Source organism: Myxine glutinosa, chromosome 1 (genome assembly GCF_964187855.1).
Source record: "Myxine glutinosa chromosome 1, kmMyxGlut1.1, whole genome shotgun sequence".
Classification (NCBI taxonomy): Eukaryota; Metazoa; Chordata; class Myxini; order Myxiniformes; family Myxinidae; genus Myxine; species Myxine glutinosa.
Window position 1 is genome coordinate 319,106,396 of NC_136261.1, and position 16,854 is coordinate 319,123,249.

At 42.3% G+C, this 16,854-nt stretch overlaps 1 protein-coding gene across 7 annotated transcripts in view; it reads left to right on the plus strand.

The window, feature by feature from the left end:
* The window catches only part of LOC137410997 (dipeptidyl peptidase 4), a 216,354-nt gene that overhangs the window by 79,193 nt on the left and 120,307 nt on the right, over nt 1-16,854 (plus strand). For all 7 annotated transcript variants that reach the window (XM_078769355.1, XM_078769379.1, XM_068096452.2 and 4 more), the window contains exon 5: nt 11,179-11,253. In XM_078769355.1, coding sequence (XP_078625481.1) covers nt 11,179-11,253 — 75 coding nt within the window. The remainder of the gene's footprint in view (nt 1-11,178; nt 11,254-16,854) is intronic.

Genomic DNA, 16,854 nt, shown 5'->3' on the forward strand with positions numbered 1-16,854 from the left:
CTATCTTATTCGATTCGGTGCAGTGCAGTGTCAACTAATGGGCAACAGAGCCTTAAACTGGAACACATAATAAGGAAATAACTATTTAGAAGGGTATATGATTTTCTACGTGCATGCGATGGATTAACTAAGGGGACGACCTTTGATCTTTACACAAATTGATGGAGGTATTTACAAGAATCATTACAATTGACAGAGGGTGATATTTACAATGAATTACACACAGTGCACGGATTCTCAAATCCGCAACAATAATATATATATATATATATATATATATATATATATACACTGTATATATATATATATATATATATATATATATATATATATATATATATATATATATATATATATATATATATATATATATATAATAATAATAATAATTCATTTATTTTGTATAGCGCTTTCCAGAAGCCCAAAGGCGCTTTGACAGAGTGGAAAACATAATGCATAACAATACATGAAAACAACAATTGCAAAAAGACAAGAATCAAGAAAACAAACAGCAGCGATATACGGCATATATATAAGACAAGAATCAAAAAGACAAGACAAGAATCAATAGGGAAATATTTAAAGCAAAAGGAGGGAGAAGGAGAAGAGATAGTCAGGGGTTAAATGCTGTGGGTTGAATGTTGAATGCAGCGTTGAACAGGTGGGTCTTTAGTGATGTTTTGAATGTGGTGAGTGAGGAGGAGTCTCTGATGGTGTGAGGTAGTGAGTTCCAGAGGGTGGGAGCAGCGATGGAGAAGGCCCTGTCCCCCCAGGATCTGAATTTGGTCCGGATGGAGGGGGTCAGGAGGTTGGTACCAGCAGAGCGGAGGTTGCGGGTGGGAGTGTGTCTGGAGAGGAGGTCAGCCAGGTAGGATGGGGCCTGGAGGGCTTTGTGGAGGGCTTTGTATGTCAAGAGGAGGATTTTGTACTGGATTCTCTGGGGGATGGGGAGCCAGTGAAGCTTGTAAAGGACGGGGGTGATGTGGTCACGGGTCCGGGAATGAGTGAGTAGACGGGCAGCGGAGTTCTGAATGTATTGGAGTTTATTGGTGATTTTTGAGGGTGAACCATAGAGGAGGCTATTGCAGTAGTCCAGACGGGGTGGGGGGATGAAGGCGTGGATGAGGGTTTCTGCAGCCGTGGAGGAGAGGGATGAGCGGAGACGGGCAATGTTTTTCAGGTGAAAGAAGGCTGACTTTGTGATCTGTTTAGTGTATTTGTCGAAGGAAAGGGTTTGGTCAAAGATGACGCCAAGATTCCGGATGTGAGGGGAGGTGGATACTGGGGATACCGTCGATGTTGAGGGCAAAGTTATGGGTGGATTTTGTGAGCGTTTTTGGGCCAATGATGATTATTTCAGATTTATCACAGTTAAGCTTGAGGAAGTTGATTTGAAGCCAGGATTTTATTTCAGTGATGCAGTTTGTCAGGATAGAGTGGGTGTCGGTGGAGACGGACTTGGTGGAGATGAAAAGCTGGATGTCTTCGGCGAAGCAGTGGAATTGGAGACCATGACGGCGGATTAAGTGACCGAGCGGGGACAGGTAAAGGATGAAGAGGAGGGGCCAAGAACTGAACCTTGGGGACACCTTGGGGGAGGGGAGCAGTGGGGGATTTGCAGTTATTGATGGAGATGAACTGGCATCTGTCAGAGAGGTATGATTTAATCCAAGAGAGGGCAGTGCCGGTGACGTTAAAGGTGGATTCAAGTCGGGTGAGGAGGATAGTGTGATCGATGGTGTCAAAGGCAGCGCTGAGGTCGAGGAGGACGAGAATGTGAGGTTGCCAGCGTCAGAGGAGAGGAGAAGGTCGTTGGTGATTTTGAGGAGAGCAGTTTCAGTACTGTGGTTGGAGCGGAATCCGGATTGGAATGTTTCATACAAGTTATTGGCAGAGAGATGATGTTTGAGTTGAGTGGCTACAGCGCGTTCCAAAACTTTTGACAGAAAGGGTAGGTTGGAGATGGGTCTGAAGTTGTTTAGGGTGTCAGGGTTTAGACCAGGTTTTTTTAGAATGGGGGTAACAGCAGCAATTTTGAGGGAAGGTGGGACGATGCCTGTAGACAGGGAGGAGTTTATTGTTGCAATGATAAGTGGAGAGAGAGCAGGGAGGGAGGCTTTGACAAAGCTGGAGGGGATGGGGTCAAGAGTGCAGGTGGCAGTTTTCATTCCTATGAGGAGTTCAGAGAGGTCAGTAGGAGAGATTGGGGAGACCGAGACAGGGGATGGCAGGACAAGGGGGGCAGGTGGTTGGAGGGGGAGCGGGTGCGGCGGTGGTCAAGCTGTTGTAGATGTTGTCAATTTTGCGTTGGAAGAAAGAGAGGAAGGAGATGCAGTTGTCTACTGTGAATGACTGGGTGGTGGTGTTCAGGGGGCGGAGGAGTTTGTTTATTGTCGAGAAGAGTGCTTTTGGGTTTCCGGAGCCAGAGTGGATAATTTGAGAGTAGTAGGCAGAGCGGGCGCGGGAGAGGGCATCTTTGTAGTGTTGTATGTGGTCCTTGTAGGCTTGGGAGTGAACTGTGAGACCCGTTTTATTGCGGAGTCTTTCAAGTTGGCGAGCACGAGTTTTCATCAGGTGGAGTTCAGGGGTAAACCAGGGAGCAGAATGGGTGAAAGAAACTGTTTTGGTTTTTACAGGCGCAAGCTGGTCAAGGCAGGAGGAGAGAGTGTGGTTGTAGTAGTCAGTGAGGTCGGAAGGGGTGTGGAGGTCAATGAAGGGAGAAGTGGACATTTTTTCAGAGAGGGTGGATGAGAATGAGGTAGGTGAAAGAGCGTTTAGCTTACGGAAGTTGATTGTGCGATAATGCCTTGGTGTTGGGGCGGGGATGTTGATGGTCAGAGTGATGGCTAAGTGGTCAGAGAGGGTGAGGTCGGAGCCATAGAGATGGTGCAAATTTAATCCAGTGGAGCAGACAAGGTCCAAAATGTGACCACGGATATGGGTAGGAAAGTCGACATGTTGAGTGAGGTTAAAGCAGGTGAGTAAATCAGTGAAGTCAGTGGTTATTGTGGAGTCAGTGGAGTCCATGTGGATATTGAAATCACCAAGGAGGAGGATTGAGGGGGAGAGGGAACATAGCTGGGTCAGAAAGTAGGAGAAGTCAGACAGGAATGATGGGTGTGGTTATATACATATATAGTTATATACATCAAATATAGACATATATATACATATACAGTTCCTTCAGAAAGTATTCACACCCATTGACTTTTCACATTTTTTTTGTGTTAAAGCCTGAATTAAAAATGGATTAAATTGAGTTGTTTTTTTTTGTCAATGATCTATATATATATATATATATATATACAGTATATATATATATATATATATATATATATATATATATATATATATATATATATATATATATATATATATATATATATATATATATATATATATACAGTATATATATATATATATATATATATACAGTATATATATATGTATATATATATATATATATATATATATGTATATATATATATATATATATATATGTATATATATATATATATATATATATATATATATATATATATATATGTGTATATATATATATATATATATGTATATATATATATATATATATTTATATATTATATATATATATATATATATATATATACAGTGGGACCTCTAAATCCGAATTTAATTCGTTCCAGCGGCAGTTCGGATTGGGAAAAGTTCGGAATTAGAAACTATTTTCCTCATAAGAAATAATGGAAAGTGAATTAATCCGTTCCTGGACCCCAAAAACCCATTATCAAGACACTGTTAACTGCAAATACACATGATTCAAGGTAAAATAAGATGAGTAAATGCCCTAAATATCAAATAATAATAATAAAAAAAACAAGAAATAAATGTACTAACATGAAAATAACTGCATTTACCTTAGTGGAGAGTTCTGATGGTGCATGTGGAAGCTGGAGAGGAGGAAGGAGGGAGAGGGTTTTATTGCTTGGAAGGTGAGGCACCTTCCAAGCTAACATCAGATGACTGTGCTTCTGGTGTTTGCTCTCTTTGTCTCTTAACACCACTTGTAGAGGGTTGGGGCTCACCAGGCTTGCTTTCTTTAGAGAACCACCTCTCCAAAGTTGCCTGGTGTTGGCGACTTTTCTTAATTTTTCTGAAGTGGTCAATCACATTGTCACTGAACAAGTTAATGCTCCTGTTAACCACTGCTTTATTAGGGTGCCACTTTTCAACAATGGCCTGTGTTTTAGACCAATGGAAGCACAGTTCTTTAATTTCAGCACTGGAAATGTTACCACGAGCTCCCTCTTCCTCCTCTGAAGAAATTTCCACTGCCACTTCTTCTTGCTGCATCTTGTGGAAGTGCTGAAGTTATTCTGTGGTGAGTTCCTTGTTGTGATCCTCCACTAACTCCTCCACATCCTCTTCACTCACCTCCAAGCCCATGGACTGACAATGCTACAATAGCAGCCACAATAGGTTCTTCAAAGCCTTCAAAATCTCTCCCTGCAACACAATCAGGCCAGAGTTTCTTCCAGGCTTTGTCAATGATTCTTAGGCAATGGAGGATATTATAATGATCCTTCCAAAAGTCTCTGAGGGTCAGTTCAGTCTCGTTTGTCACCTCAAAGCATCTCTGGAACATAGCCTTGGTGTACAACTTCTTGAAATTTGAGATGACTTGCTGGTCCATGGGTTGGATGAGAGGAGTGGTATTGGGGGGCAAGAACTTCACCTTGATGAAGCTGTATTCTTCCTCCAAATCTTCTTCCAAGCCTGGAGGATGAGCAGGAGCATTGTCCATCACAAGAAGAGCCTTCAGGGGTAGATTCTTCTCCTCAAGATAAGCCTTCACAGAAGGGGCAAACTCCTCATGAATCCACTCGGTGAAGAACTACCTGGTAGCCCATGCTTTCACGTTTGCCCTCCACATAACATTAAGCTTGCTCTTAATCACATTGTTCTTTTTGAACACACGTGGATTCTCTGAGTGGTACACAAGCAAAGGCTTTATCTTGCAGTCTCCACTAGCATTAGCACACAACAAGAGAGTAAGCCTATCTTTCATTGGCTTATGGCCTGGTACAGACTTCTCTTCCTTCATTATGTAGGTCCTCCTTGGCATCTTTTTCCAGAAGAGGCCTGTCTCATCACAATTGAACACCTGTTGTGCCACATACCCCTCAGTGTTCACAAACGCACTAAATTTATTCACAAAGTCTGCTGCTCTATCCTTATTCGAACTAGCAGCCTCTCCATGCATAACAACACTGTGGATCCCACTTCTTCTCTTAAACTTTTCAAACCACCCCCTACTAGCCTTAAACTCATCACCATCAGCACTACTTCCAGGCAAGTCTTTTATAAGGTCACCGTGCAGGAGCTTTGCTTTCTCACAGATAATGCCCTCAGAGATGGCAGCACCAACCAACTGTTTCTCATTTATCCAAACTGAGAGGAGTTTTTCCATCTCCTCCATAAACTTCGATCTCCTAGGGGTCAGAGTCGTAACACCTTTTGCCACATCAGCTGCTTTAATCACTTCCTTATTTTTCAAAATCGTACACACAGTCGATTTCGGCATCTCGAACATAGCAGCGAGATCCATCACATGCATACCGCCCTCATGCTTAGCGATAAGTTGTTTCTTCACCTCAATTGTCGCTCTCACCGCCTTCCTCTTATTCTTATTGCCTTCACTGCTCTTCTTAGGTGCCATGGTGAATGGGTAAGGGTTATCTTCAAAGAAAAAAAGCACAAATCAATGTGAAAACACGAGGTAAACTAGCGACGAACACACGAGAGATGCTGCCAGAACTAGTACAACCGACGAACTGAAGGAACAAAGCGACTTCCGGGTTGTGCATGCGGGAGCAGGCGTGGGTGATGCTGCGCGAAGATGCGCGAGAAATATGAACAACGCTCGCGGCGGGAAATATGAACGACGCTAACGCTATGTTGGCGGTTCGGTTATAGAAATACATTCGGAATTAGGGACAAAATTTTCTCGAATTTACGGTTCGGAATTAGAGTAGTTCGAGATGAGGGGCGTTCGGAATTAGGGGTCACTACTGTATATATATATATATATATATATATATATATATATATATATATATATATTCTCTGTGGGTGATTCTGTGTGTCTGTCTGTCCGGGGGAGTGGCTACACCCGGTTTGGGAGGGGGTTCAAAAACAAATATCCACCATTTTGCTTACTTGCATGGCTTTGAGGCCTCTTTTGTTAGGCCAGCGGTGTCTTGCTCTCTCTCACAGTTTTATTTCAACACTAATTCAATATCTCATTTCGTTTTTCACAGTCGCTAACATGGTTTTAGACTCGGTTGAAAAAAAACGGGAATAAAATTCGATGAAAGTTACCGTTTATAGAACAAAATGAATTTTCAAAGGCCTGTAACATAAACACCATTGAGACTCGTGGCTCAATATATCTTACACCGCCCAAATAGTACAGACAGGAAATTGCCGAGATTTATGAAGAATTCGCGGCGGACGTTTCCTTCGTCACCATTAAATGTTTAACTTTTACGTAGTCAACAATGTGGGGAGTGGGGCGAAGCTTCGTTCATGTATCGCCACAGACGGCAAATTGCCGAGATATATTAAATAATTGTTGCTTTTCGCCACTCGATATATCTTGCACCACCCAAGTAACACAGACAGGAAATTGCCGAGAGATATTTCTTCGTTCTTATTTGATAAGCTATGTGCACATACACTTTAAATAAGTTTATTTGAAATCTTTAATTTTAAAAATGCATTTACTTGCCATTTGCTCTCTCACAGTTTTATTTCAACTCTAATTCGATATTTCATTTCATTTTTCACAGTCGCTAACATGGATTTAGACTCGGTTGAAAAATAAACTGGAAGAAAATTCGATGAAGGTTACCGTTTATAGAATAAAATGCATTTTCAAAGGCCTGTAACATAAAGGTCATTCATTAAGTCTCCCTCACGCTTTATCTCGACTCAAATTCACCATCACAGTCGATAGGATGGTTCAAGTCTCAGTTTCAGCAAAAGTTTAGAAAATCAGCGACATGTATTCCAACAGCTGTTTTGAATGTGTTGACTGTTATGTGGGCAAAGGGAAGGAGAGTGCAGAAGGAGAGGGGAGAATGAGGGAAGGAAAGAAGAGCGGGGAAAGGAGAGAGGAAAAGCAGAGGAGATAACGTTCTCAGAACTTCGTCATTTATATTATTACTTAGTAAAAGTACAGCGACTGAATACTGAAGTTTGGGATTGAACCGAAGTCGAATTGTATTTTTCGATATCCCTGGGGTGTATATACAGAGTTTGTTTTAAGTCCGTAAGCTCTTTTCCACCCATGGAATTAAACAATACAGTACTTCAAAAATGTACATAATAATGTAAACTAACTATGTAATACAATATTTATTAATAACGTTTGGTTTTAATCTATTTTTACTTTGTAAAGCGAAAAGTTATCGATACATTCAAGTTAAAAAATGAAGAAGAGTCATGGCTCCATTGGCCGATGATCGGCCTCCGATGTGGATTTTAAATTTTTAACTTTTAAGACCGAATCAACACGTCTTCGATGATAAATTACTTTTTGAAGAAACACAGGTACATTTTGATTACAACTCAAGCAAAGGAAACCAGGTAATGCCTGTTTCGTTCGGAGCGATTTATATACGCCCTATTTTTATATATTTATATATTTATATACGATGTGATGCAGGAATGTGGAATTTATTGGTTTCATGCTTTCGCATTCGCCGTATCTGCATTGCCTGTTTGCTTCTGGCCTATCTGCATCTCACTCGTTGTTGTAATAAAAGTTTTTGTGATAAATGTGATTCGCAAAGTTTATAAAAAGAGAAATGTGTTTGTGTTTTTGTCCGTTTGTCACCCAAAGAAAATGCGTTTCAGAGCTGCAGGAAATAAAATCGTGAAATCATTAAAAAATATTTTTTCGCAGTTTCCGTGTGTGTGTGTATGTGATCCACTCGTGTGCGTGTGTGACCCACTCCCCTGTGTTTGTGTGTGACCCACTCCCCTGTGTTTGTGTGTGACCCACTCCCCTGTGTTTGTGTGTGACCCACTCCCCTGTGTGTGTGTGTGTTTGACCCACTCCCGCCCCCCCCCCCATGTGTGTGTGTTAGCGTGTGATCCACTCCCCCCCCCCCATGTGTGTGTGTTGGTGTGTGACCCCCCCCCCCATGTGTGTGTGTTGGTGTGTGACCCCCCCCTCCCCCGTGTGTGTATATGTGACCCACTCCAACTCCCCCCCTCCCCCGTGTGTGTATATGTGACCCACTCCCACCCCCCCCCCCCATGTGTGTGTGTGATCCACTCCTCCTCCCCCTCCCACCCCCCCCTTGTGTGTGTGTGTGCCCCACTCCCCTGTGTGCGAGGGTGTGGGTGTGACACACTCCCCTGTGTGTGTGTGTGACCCCCTCACCCCGTGTTTGTGACCCCCCCACCCCGTGTTTGTGTGTGTGTGTGTGTGTGTGTGTGTGTGTGTGTGTGTGTGTGTGTGTGTGTGTGTGTGTGTGTGTGTGTGTGTGAGACCCACTCCCCCCCCATGTGTGGGCGTGACCCGCTCCCCCTCATGTGTGTGTGTGACCTACTCCCCCTCATGTGTGTGTGTGTGACCCACTCTCCCGTTTGTGTGTGACCCACTCCCCGGTGCAGTGTGCGTGATGTGGGAGGGATGTGGGTGGGGAGGGAGAGGATTTGAGCTCTTGAAGTCACATTTTACATGAGATGTAATGACACATCTCAAACTGTATTTCTCATGTACACGCACATGCATGTTATCAGAAGTAAATACATTGTGTAGATTACATCATTTGTGGATCTGATAAATTGCCAGTAACCATTTTGTAAAATGGAATGTGCAGCAACTAAATGAAGTTGTCCAAATGTCACACACGTCCATGCCCATGGGATTCCCACGGGTGACCCCACTCATCTACACATAACCGTTTATAGAACAAACACCCAAGACGACTCAAAGCTGTAATTGCTGCCAAAGGCCGTTCTGCGAAGTATTGACTCTGGGGACTGAATAATCTTACTATAATTCACCAAATGTCCGTCCGTCCGTTCGAAGGTACCGCAAAAACGACTCAACCGATCCCAACGATATTTTGGGTGGGTATTCCTGGGACCCCTGGGAGTAAAATAGTCTATATTGTTTTTCCAATTTTCCAGTTTTTCCAAACACGATGAAATAATATTTACCGATATGAACAGTGATGTGGTTTTTGTTGAAATTCTACAAATACTGTTTATGCTATGTACCAGGAGAGAGTAGATCGACTGCTGACGAACTCTTCCTATATAAACGTGCGGCTCCGAAGTAACATGGCAGCATGTGCAAAGTGACTGAGAAACAGGTGTAGTGGCCGCTTCCGTGTTACAGATTCGGCGCGCACTCTTCACACATAAACGTGTAGCGGCCGCTTCCGTTTTGCAGAATTCATTCTTTTTTCAAAATGGGTGCCATGTACTGTTTAGATTTTTATGATTTGCGTGTGATATGATTCAACAGATGTTTATATGAATCGTTTAAAATAAAACAAGCATTCTGAGTATTGCGTTGCAATACATGTCCCCTACCGGCAGTCTGTCATCCGGAAAACTGTTGGGGAAATTACCAAAGTTCAAAGTGCCATAACTTTGTCAGAAATGATCGAAACGTCGTGAAGTTCGAACTTCATCTGTAACTTATCATGAGGAAACCATGTACCAAGTTTGAAATCATTAGCTTTAAGAGTTTAGAAAAGAAGTCCGGAAAGCTGTTCTTTGCGGGATGGACTGACGGACAGACTGACAGACTGACAGACTGACAGACGGAGGGACGGAGGGACAGAGTGCAAACCTATAGTCCCCACCGGTGTACACCGGTAGGGGACTAAAACAGCCTTCAATTTCTGATATTTTGCCTTTTCATTTGGGCCTCCCAATTGAAGCCCCGCCCATAGGTCGGGTACCGTTGCTCGTTATGTAAATTACATATTTATGTATTTCATTTTCAATAAATTTGTAAAATTTTCGAAACACAGGTTTTCACATTGTCATGATGGGGTAGGTATTTTTTGTAGATCGGCGGTAAAGAATTCAAATTTAATTTATTTTAAATTCAGGCTGTAACACAACAAAATGTGAAATGTCAAGGGTGTGAATACTTTGTGAAAGCATTGTATTTTGATATATTTATATAATATTGCAGTGAATATTACTTTTTTTCACTAATGTTGAATTTGTGCATAAATAAACCATTTGTTTAGAAAATAATTATTGCAGGAACATACTGGACATCTGTGCTGCAGCAGTTGTTTTCTTTCTGGCAGATGTTAAGCCAACATGTTGGAAGCATTAATTTGTTGTTGTTGTTGTTGTTGGTAAATACTGTATATACTCGTGTATAAGTCGAGTTTTTGAGATGAATTTCATGGCCTAAATTTCGGGGGTCTTCTTATGCACGAGTAATGTTTTGTGGGATGATTCTGCAGGTCATAAACAAGGAAAAAGAGTCGTAGGAAACAGTCTGGGTAGGTCAAAAATGGCAAATGAACATGATGGATGACCGCACTCGTCATGTTCATGCCTGGTAGCCGCCATTTTGTATCCACCACAGACATGATAGAGAGAAACACAAGATCAGCAATTACCTAAATGATATTTATAAAATTTATTTAAACTTTGTTGCAACTTTATTTTCTCAGTCTCACATGATAAAATGAATGATAAAATATACAACAGGATAATGATTGAGATAATATAAGATTGAGATAAATAACTCAGACACCACTTCCTGGTTCGTGGTTCCTCGACATGCCTAGTGCTGCACACACTAGCGGTACATAGATCGCTAATCAGTAATGCAATTTGATCTAAACAAACGACCAGACAAAAACATGGATGATGGCGGCATGCATAGGCTACTTATTGAAAATTGCCATAGTTTCTCAATGTTTTTAGTCTTGCTTGTTGGTTGGCTCGCGTGCAAAGCATGCTCCTACGAAAATATGTTAGGTAAATAACTAGGGCCGTCTTAAACACGGGATACATGAAAAATAGCCAACTTTTTTGGCAAAAGCTTGGGGTCGACTTATTCATGGGATTGTCTTGTAATCGAGTATATACGGTAAACACTATAGAATCGTTTTTAATTTAATTATTTTTTGTTCTTCTTTTCAGAATTGGACGAATGCATCTATCAATTTTGTATCTCCATCCAAAGATTACATTCTCCTCGAAACAAACAAGAAGAAGGTTTGTTAAGAAAGGGATGATTTTCTTGACATCAAAGACTATTACGGAATTTTCATGGTTCATTGCACACATAAACATGCATATATGTGTAAATATACAGACACAACTCAGTAGAGCGCATACCTCTGCCAGGCTGAACGGTTTACGTTATGTAGCCTCCTGATAGGTTGGATATGTGGCGGAGGTAAATGTGACACATTCGGTGACGGAGATAAATATACCATTGTATGTGCGAATCTGCCCTTGCATTACACAAAAGTATATTCTGAAAATGACAGCACAAATTGGTGGGGAACCCTGACAAGACAAATGCTAATCTTCACTTTAACACTACTTTCATAAGCTGGGTGACAGAGGATCGGTAGAGATGGTAGGGATTTGCAAATTAAGAAACTAACTTAAAGCCTGATTCAGATAAAAAATGCAAATAGTAAAATTGAGGTGGCTGATCTGTCCAGAAATGGTGGTGCTGATGTTACTTCCACCACTAGTGCGGGCAGGTTGGTGCCATGTCTGCAGCCGTGCATGGCTAACCTAGTTACAGAGGAACTTGAACAAAAGGTTTAAAAATTAAATGAGAACTAGCTTCCACGGTTCTGGAATATTTAGGTTGATGACGCCTTCACCATTGCGGACCGGGAAATGTTAGACATCTTGAGCAACTCAGCCAAGTCTGTCCCACCATAAGATTCATAAGAGATTGAAAAGGAAAGCACATTGGACTTTTTGATGTAGAAGTCTACCGAGAACATGTTGGCTCCCTAAATACACGATTTTCAGAAAATTAACCCACACTAACAGATTACAATTTAATCCATGCAACGGACATCCGGTTCCGGTCCCAGCTTTGCATGTGCAATTTTCGCCTCTGCCAAATTCCTTAAAGAGAGGTCTTCCCGGTAGTTTTTGTTGCGTTTTTGCTTTTTATTTTGTTGTCTCTGTGTTTGCTGTGTACTCCGAGGTAGGTTTTGTTTTAAAATTTGTGCCAATTTGTGAGTTTCCTGTGTACCCCGCCCCAGCCGTCTCTCTTCCACAGATGTCCCTGTTCCCTACTGTTGGTGTCCTTCCCTCTCTCTCTCCCCTTCTTGTCTCCCCTCCCTTTATTATATGTTCTATATGTTAGCTCGTATACGAGCCTCGACTAAGTATACAGAAAACCCAATCGGCCATAAACAGTTTTTCATGCATCCTGGTGGTGTTGTCTTCCAACAACAATGCAATTGAAAGAAATTAGAGTCTGGACATAATCACAGACTGGTCAAACAAGTGGAACATGTCTTTCAATCCTGACAAATCTCACACTCTTACTATGTCTCTCCGAAAAGATCGACTGGACAACCCTCCCATCTACTTTCTCAACAATCCTCTCCAAGAAGTTCTGTCGCTCAAGATTTTGGGTCTCACTATCTGCCATGATCTTTCTTGGGAAAACCACATTTCCAAGCTGGCCTCCAAAGCCAGTCGCCGACTGGGCATCCTCCGTCGTGCGAAGTCCTTCCTCGGCACACCTGAGCTCCTCACCACATACAAGGCTTTCATCCGCAGCTCAATGGAATACTGTTCTCCCCTATGGGCCGGTGCTCCTGCCTCACACCTAGCTCGGCTTCACGCTGTTGAAACCAAAGCTTTCAGAATTATTGGAATCTCCCGCGATGAAGCTATCTCTGAGGGCCTTTCACTCACTCACCGCAGGCAGGTAGGTGGTCTTTCTGTCTTCTACCGAATCCTCTCCGGCCTTGCACCCCCAGCTCTCTCTGTGCTCTGTCCCCCAAATATTCCTACAGGTCGCACAAGATCTGCCAGCAACCCTCTGATGGTTAAACTGCCGAAATCTCGGCTCTCCGCTCACCTTCACTCTTTCATTCCTCTTTTCTCCCGCCTCTGGAACAAACTCCCTCACTCCCTTCAATCCCACTCCTCCCTCCAGGTCTTTAAAACAGCTGTTCACCACCATCTCTTATCTTCCCCCATCCAAAACCTTGATCTTTTCTACCCCCACTAATTCACCCCAGATCCACCTTGTTTGAAATTCCAACTTCTTTCCTGGAAGTCCTGGCAGTGTCCATATGTTTTATACCTCTCCCACTGCCCCCTTCCCACGCCCCCCCCAAAGCCCTCGCCCTCTCTCAGATCTCTCGATGTCTCCATGTCTCTCGGTCCCTGCTCTCAAATGTTGTGTTTGTGTCCTTCCCCCTCTCTCCCCATCTTGTCTACCGCTCCCTATGTTATATGTTTTATGTGTCGGTTTGTCTTTCTGTGTGATTAATGTTCGCTCTTTCACGAGCCTCGATATTGTATACAAAAAAAAAAAAAAAAAAAAAAAAAAAAAAATATTCGTAAGAAAGGTGCTGCTAAAAACGTTGACAGTGATGGAATGCCTCCCAGCCTAAGAGAGAGAAGCAAGAATAGTACAGCGGAAGGAGTCAGACAAAAATGGACACTGTGTACTGCCATATCACACAGGACTTTCAGAAATAATTGGTCGAATAGTATGCAACACATGGGCCTGTGTAGCCTATACACCAGTGTGCACAATGTGTAACGCAATTGCTAAGCTAAAAGACAGCAGCTCAACTAGTGATACATTTGGGTAACTGGATGAACATGATTTGGGAAACTGGAAGAAATTTGAAATAAAGGATAGATGAACAAGCATCATCAAGAATCCCCAAAAATGAACAAGAATCAAAAAAATATTGATGGTCATGACGTCATCTGCATGACATAATCAAAGGCAAGGTTGGCTCAGCACGCAAAAGGATAATGGCCTTGATGAAGATTTTTCTGATCAATAAATCCTCTGATAGTCACAATCGTTATAAAAACTACCCGCAGCAAAACTATCCTTGAGATGACGGAGCCGGTCACGTGGATATTCAAATCGGCATTTTGGCAGGGGGGCGGGGAGGGGGCAATCGAGTGTAAAAGGTAACACCCAAAAACATTAATATTTTTCTTCCAAGATATTTCTTCAAAAGAAGAACAACGATTAAGTGTTACGTGAAACCATATCTATTAATTAACCAACATGATTTTCTGTGTCTGTGGCTCTCTAATTCCAAGGGAAAAAAACTCCTTAGTTTGTTCCTTGCACCATCACGTGACCAGAAGTGGCTGTGTGGGAATAAAAGTTGACTCCTGTTGGCACCTAGGGTCTGTTGGCCTGAGGCCGTCCAATGGGTAGCGGATGAAATTCCGCCTGAGACTAGGTCTATTCTCACTTGTTTGGTACAAATGATGTTCCTCTCGGATCATTGTTATTCATTTTATGTAGATGTTCCTCTTTTTCTCCTTGTGTTTATCCATACTCCCTATCCCTTTTGTATATGTGAACCTGCTGGCCTATATCATTTAGCTCCTCCATGTTTTCACAAGCATGACCGCACTGTGGTCACAACCTGCGACAAAATCCGTTAATAGGCCGATTGAGAAACGCGCATTTAAAACACTCTTAAAAGATGAATAGTGCCATTGGGAAACACACATTTAATGTGTTATTAAAACATTAACTCGACACTTCTCATCCATGTCACCATCCGCCATGGTTAGTTATATCAGAATGAGCTGTTTTGTCGCATGGTTACGGATTGTTTAACCCTAATATGGGGCAGTTCAAAAATTACGTAACGCTATTTTTAGGGATGTGCGTACCATGCATGCTGACGGGTATGGTTAAACCTTGCTAATAATTGTAATGCCCATTCATTAGATTTTTCAGGGTCCGTCGTTGTGAGTAACGCTTGACCCAAACAAAGCCAATGGAAATCTGACGCAACAAACCTGGGCAGTGTATAATCAGCAGAGGCCTACAGGCCTGATGGCTTAGGCCCACCAGAAAACCAAGAAGGTGGCCGTATTAATTTGTTTGGGTGCCTTGGTGGGTGAAACCAAGCGACAAATGTGGATGGGATCCGGCAGCTGTCCAAGCAATGGGTGCACATACCCAAAATGGACCCCCTAACAAGAACCACAACAACAGAAACTACAGCCATGCAGTTCTCTTGTAGACCCGCGACAAAACAAAGTGCTATGTGCCTTTTAATATACTAGGGTGGGCCATTTATCTATTCCCGGTTTTGAACTCCTGTAATTCTGTTTCTAAGAAACAAAATCGAGCAAAATAGTTACAGGGTATAGGTACATATGTCATGTTTTTGCAGTAAAAAATTTATTGAATTCAGAAGTGCACAAAATTATTTATGAATTTCGACGTGATTTCCATCATTGTACGTGCATCCTTTTGTGATACTCCATGACTATTTTCTGTTGCATTCCGACTGCAATTTTTCCAAAAGCTGCTTGAATCCGCTCCTTCAAGTCTTGAATGTTCGCTGGTTGAGTTGCGTAGACCTTGCCCTTAAAAAGCCCCACAAGAAGAAATTGCACGGGCTGAGGTTTGGCAAACAAGGGGACCAGGGCATATTGAGCAAACCCATCCACCGGTCGGGAAACTTCTCGTTGAGCGATTTGCGGACCTGTAGACCCTAGTCTGGTGGAGTGCCATCCTGCAGCTTGTCAGCCTTGCGACTATCATGTAACTGTGGCCAGAATTGATAACGCCAAGTAATTTGCACTGTTCACATTCTCATTGAAGAAAAACGGCCTGAAAACTCCACCCTGCCAGATCGCTTCCCAGACAGTTGTTTGTGGGGAGTGCAGTTTCTGTCTGACCACACAACCGGGGTTTGTTGGAGTCCAGTAGCTGATGATTTTGGTGATTCACGTCTCCGTATAGGTTAAAATGAGCCTCGCCGGACCAACTAAGTTTGGCCAAATGCATTTCATTGGCTTCAATGTACACGAGTTCATCTTTGGCAAATTCCAAACAATTGGCCTGATCTTCATCATAGATTTTGGACAATCTGAGCCTTATAGGGGTGCCACTTGAGATCTTTGAGAATGCGCCAAATTGTTGTGCAGCTCATTTTAAAAGCAAGAGCAGCATGTTGCATGTTGAAGTGTGAGGATAATTTTCAAAGTGCTGTTGCCACGAAGGCAACATTTCCTTCTGATTGGATGGACAGGCTACTTTTTCGCTCTAGGTTTTGCACATCTTTGTGCCATTTCAAAATGTTTTTCTAAGCCAGCTGCTCTTTTCAAAACAGTGCGAAACACTCTATGGTCACAACACGCTTTGTCCACTCAAACTAGGTGGCATATGTGACTTTCTCCATTCCAGAAAATGCCATTTTTTTCCAAAGATTTTTTTTCTGAAAGGAAATGAAAAAGAAGAAAATCTATAATATGAAAGGTGCTTGGTCTCTGAGTGCGTCCGTGCGACCGTGGGGGTCCATCCATCCATCAATAATTGTCCTAATCGAGAAATAACTGTACCCCCTACACAATCAGCAGCATTACCGATCAGATACTAGGCAATCTACAAACGGTATGATTATATAATTGAGTAAGGTTACGATAGATGGACCAGTTTCAATTTGCATCTCATTTGTAGATGCCATCTCGACCACTTCTGTTATTATCAATGTCAGGTTCATGTATTCTCTTCCATCTTGCCTCTACTGAAATATGGAGTCTTGCAACATTGTTTTTCAAGGAGTATCCTTCTCCTGCAGCTAAAAAAATTGTTCTTGCATTCTTAGC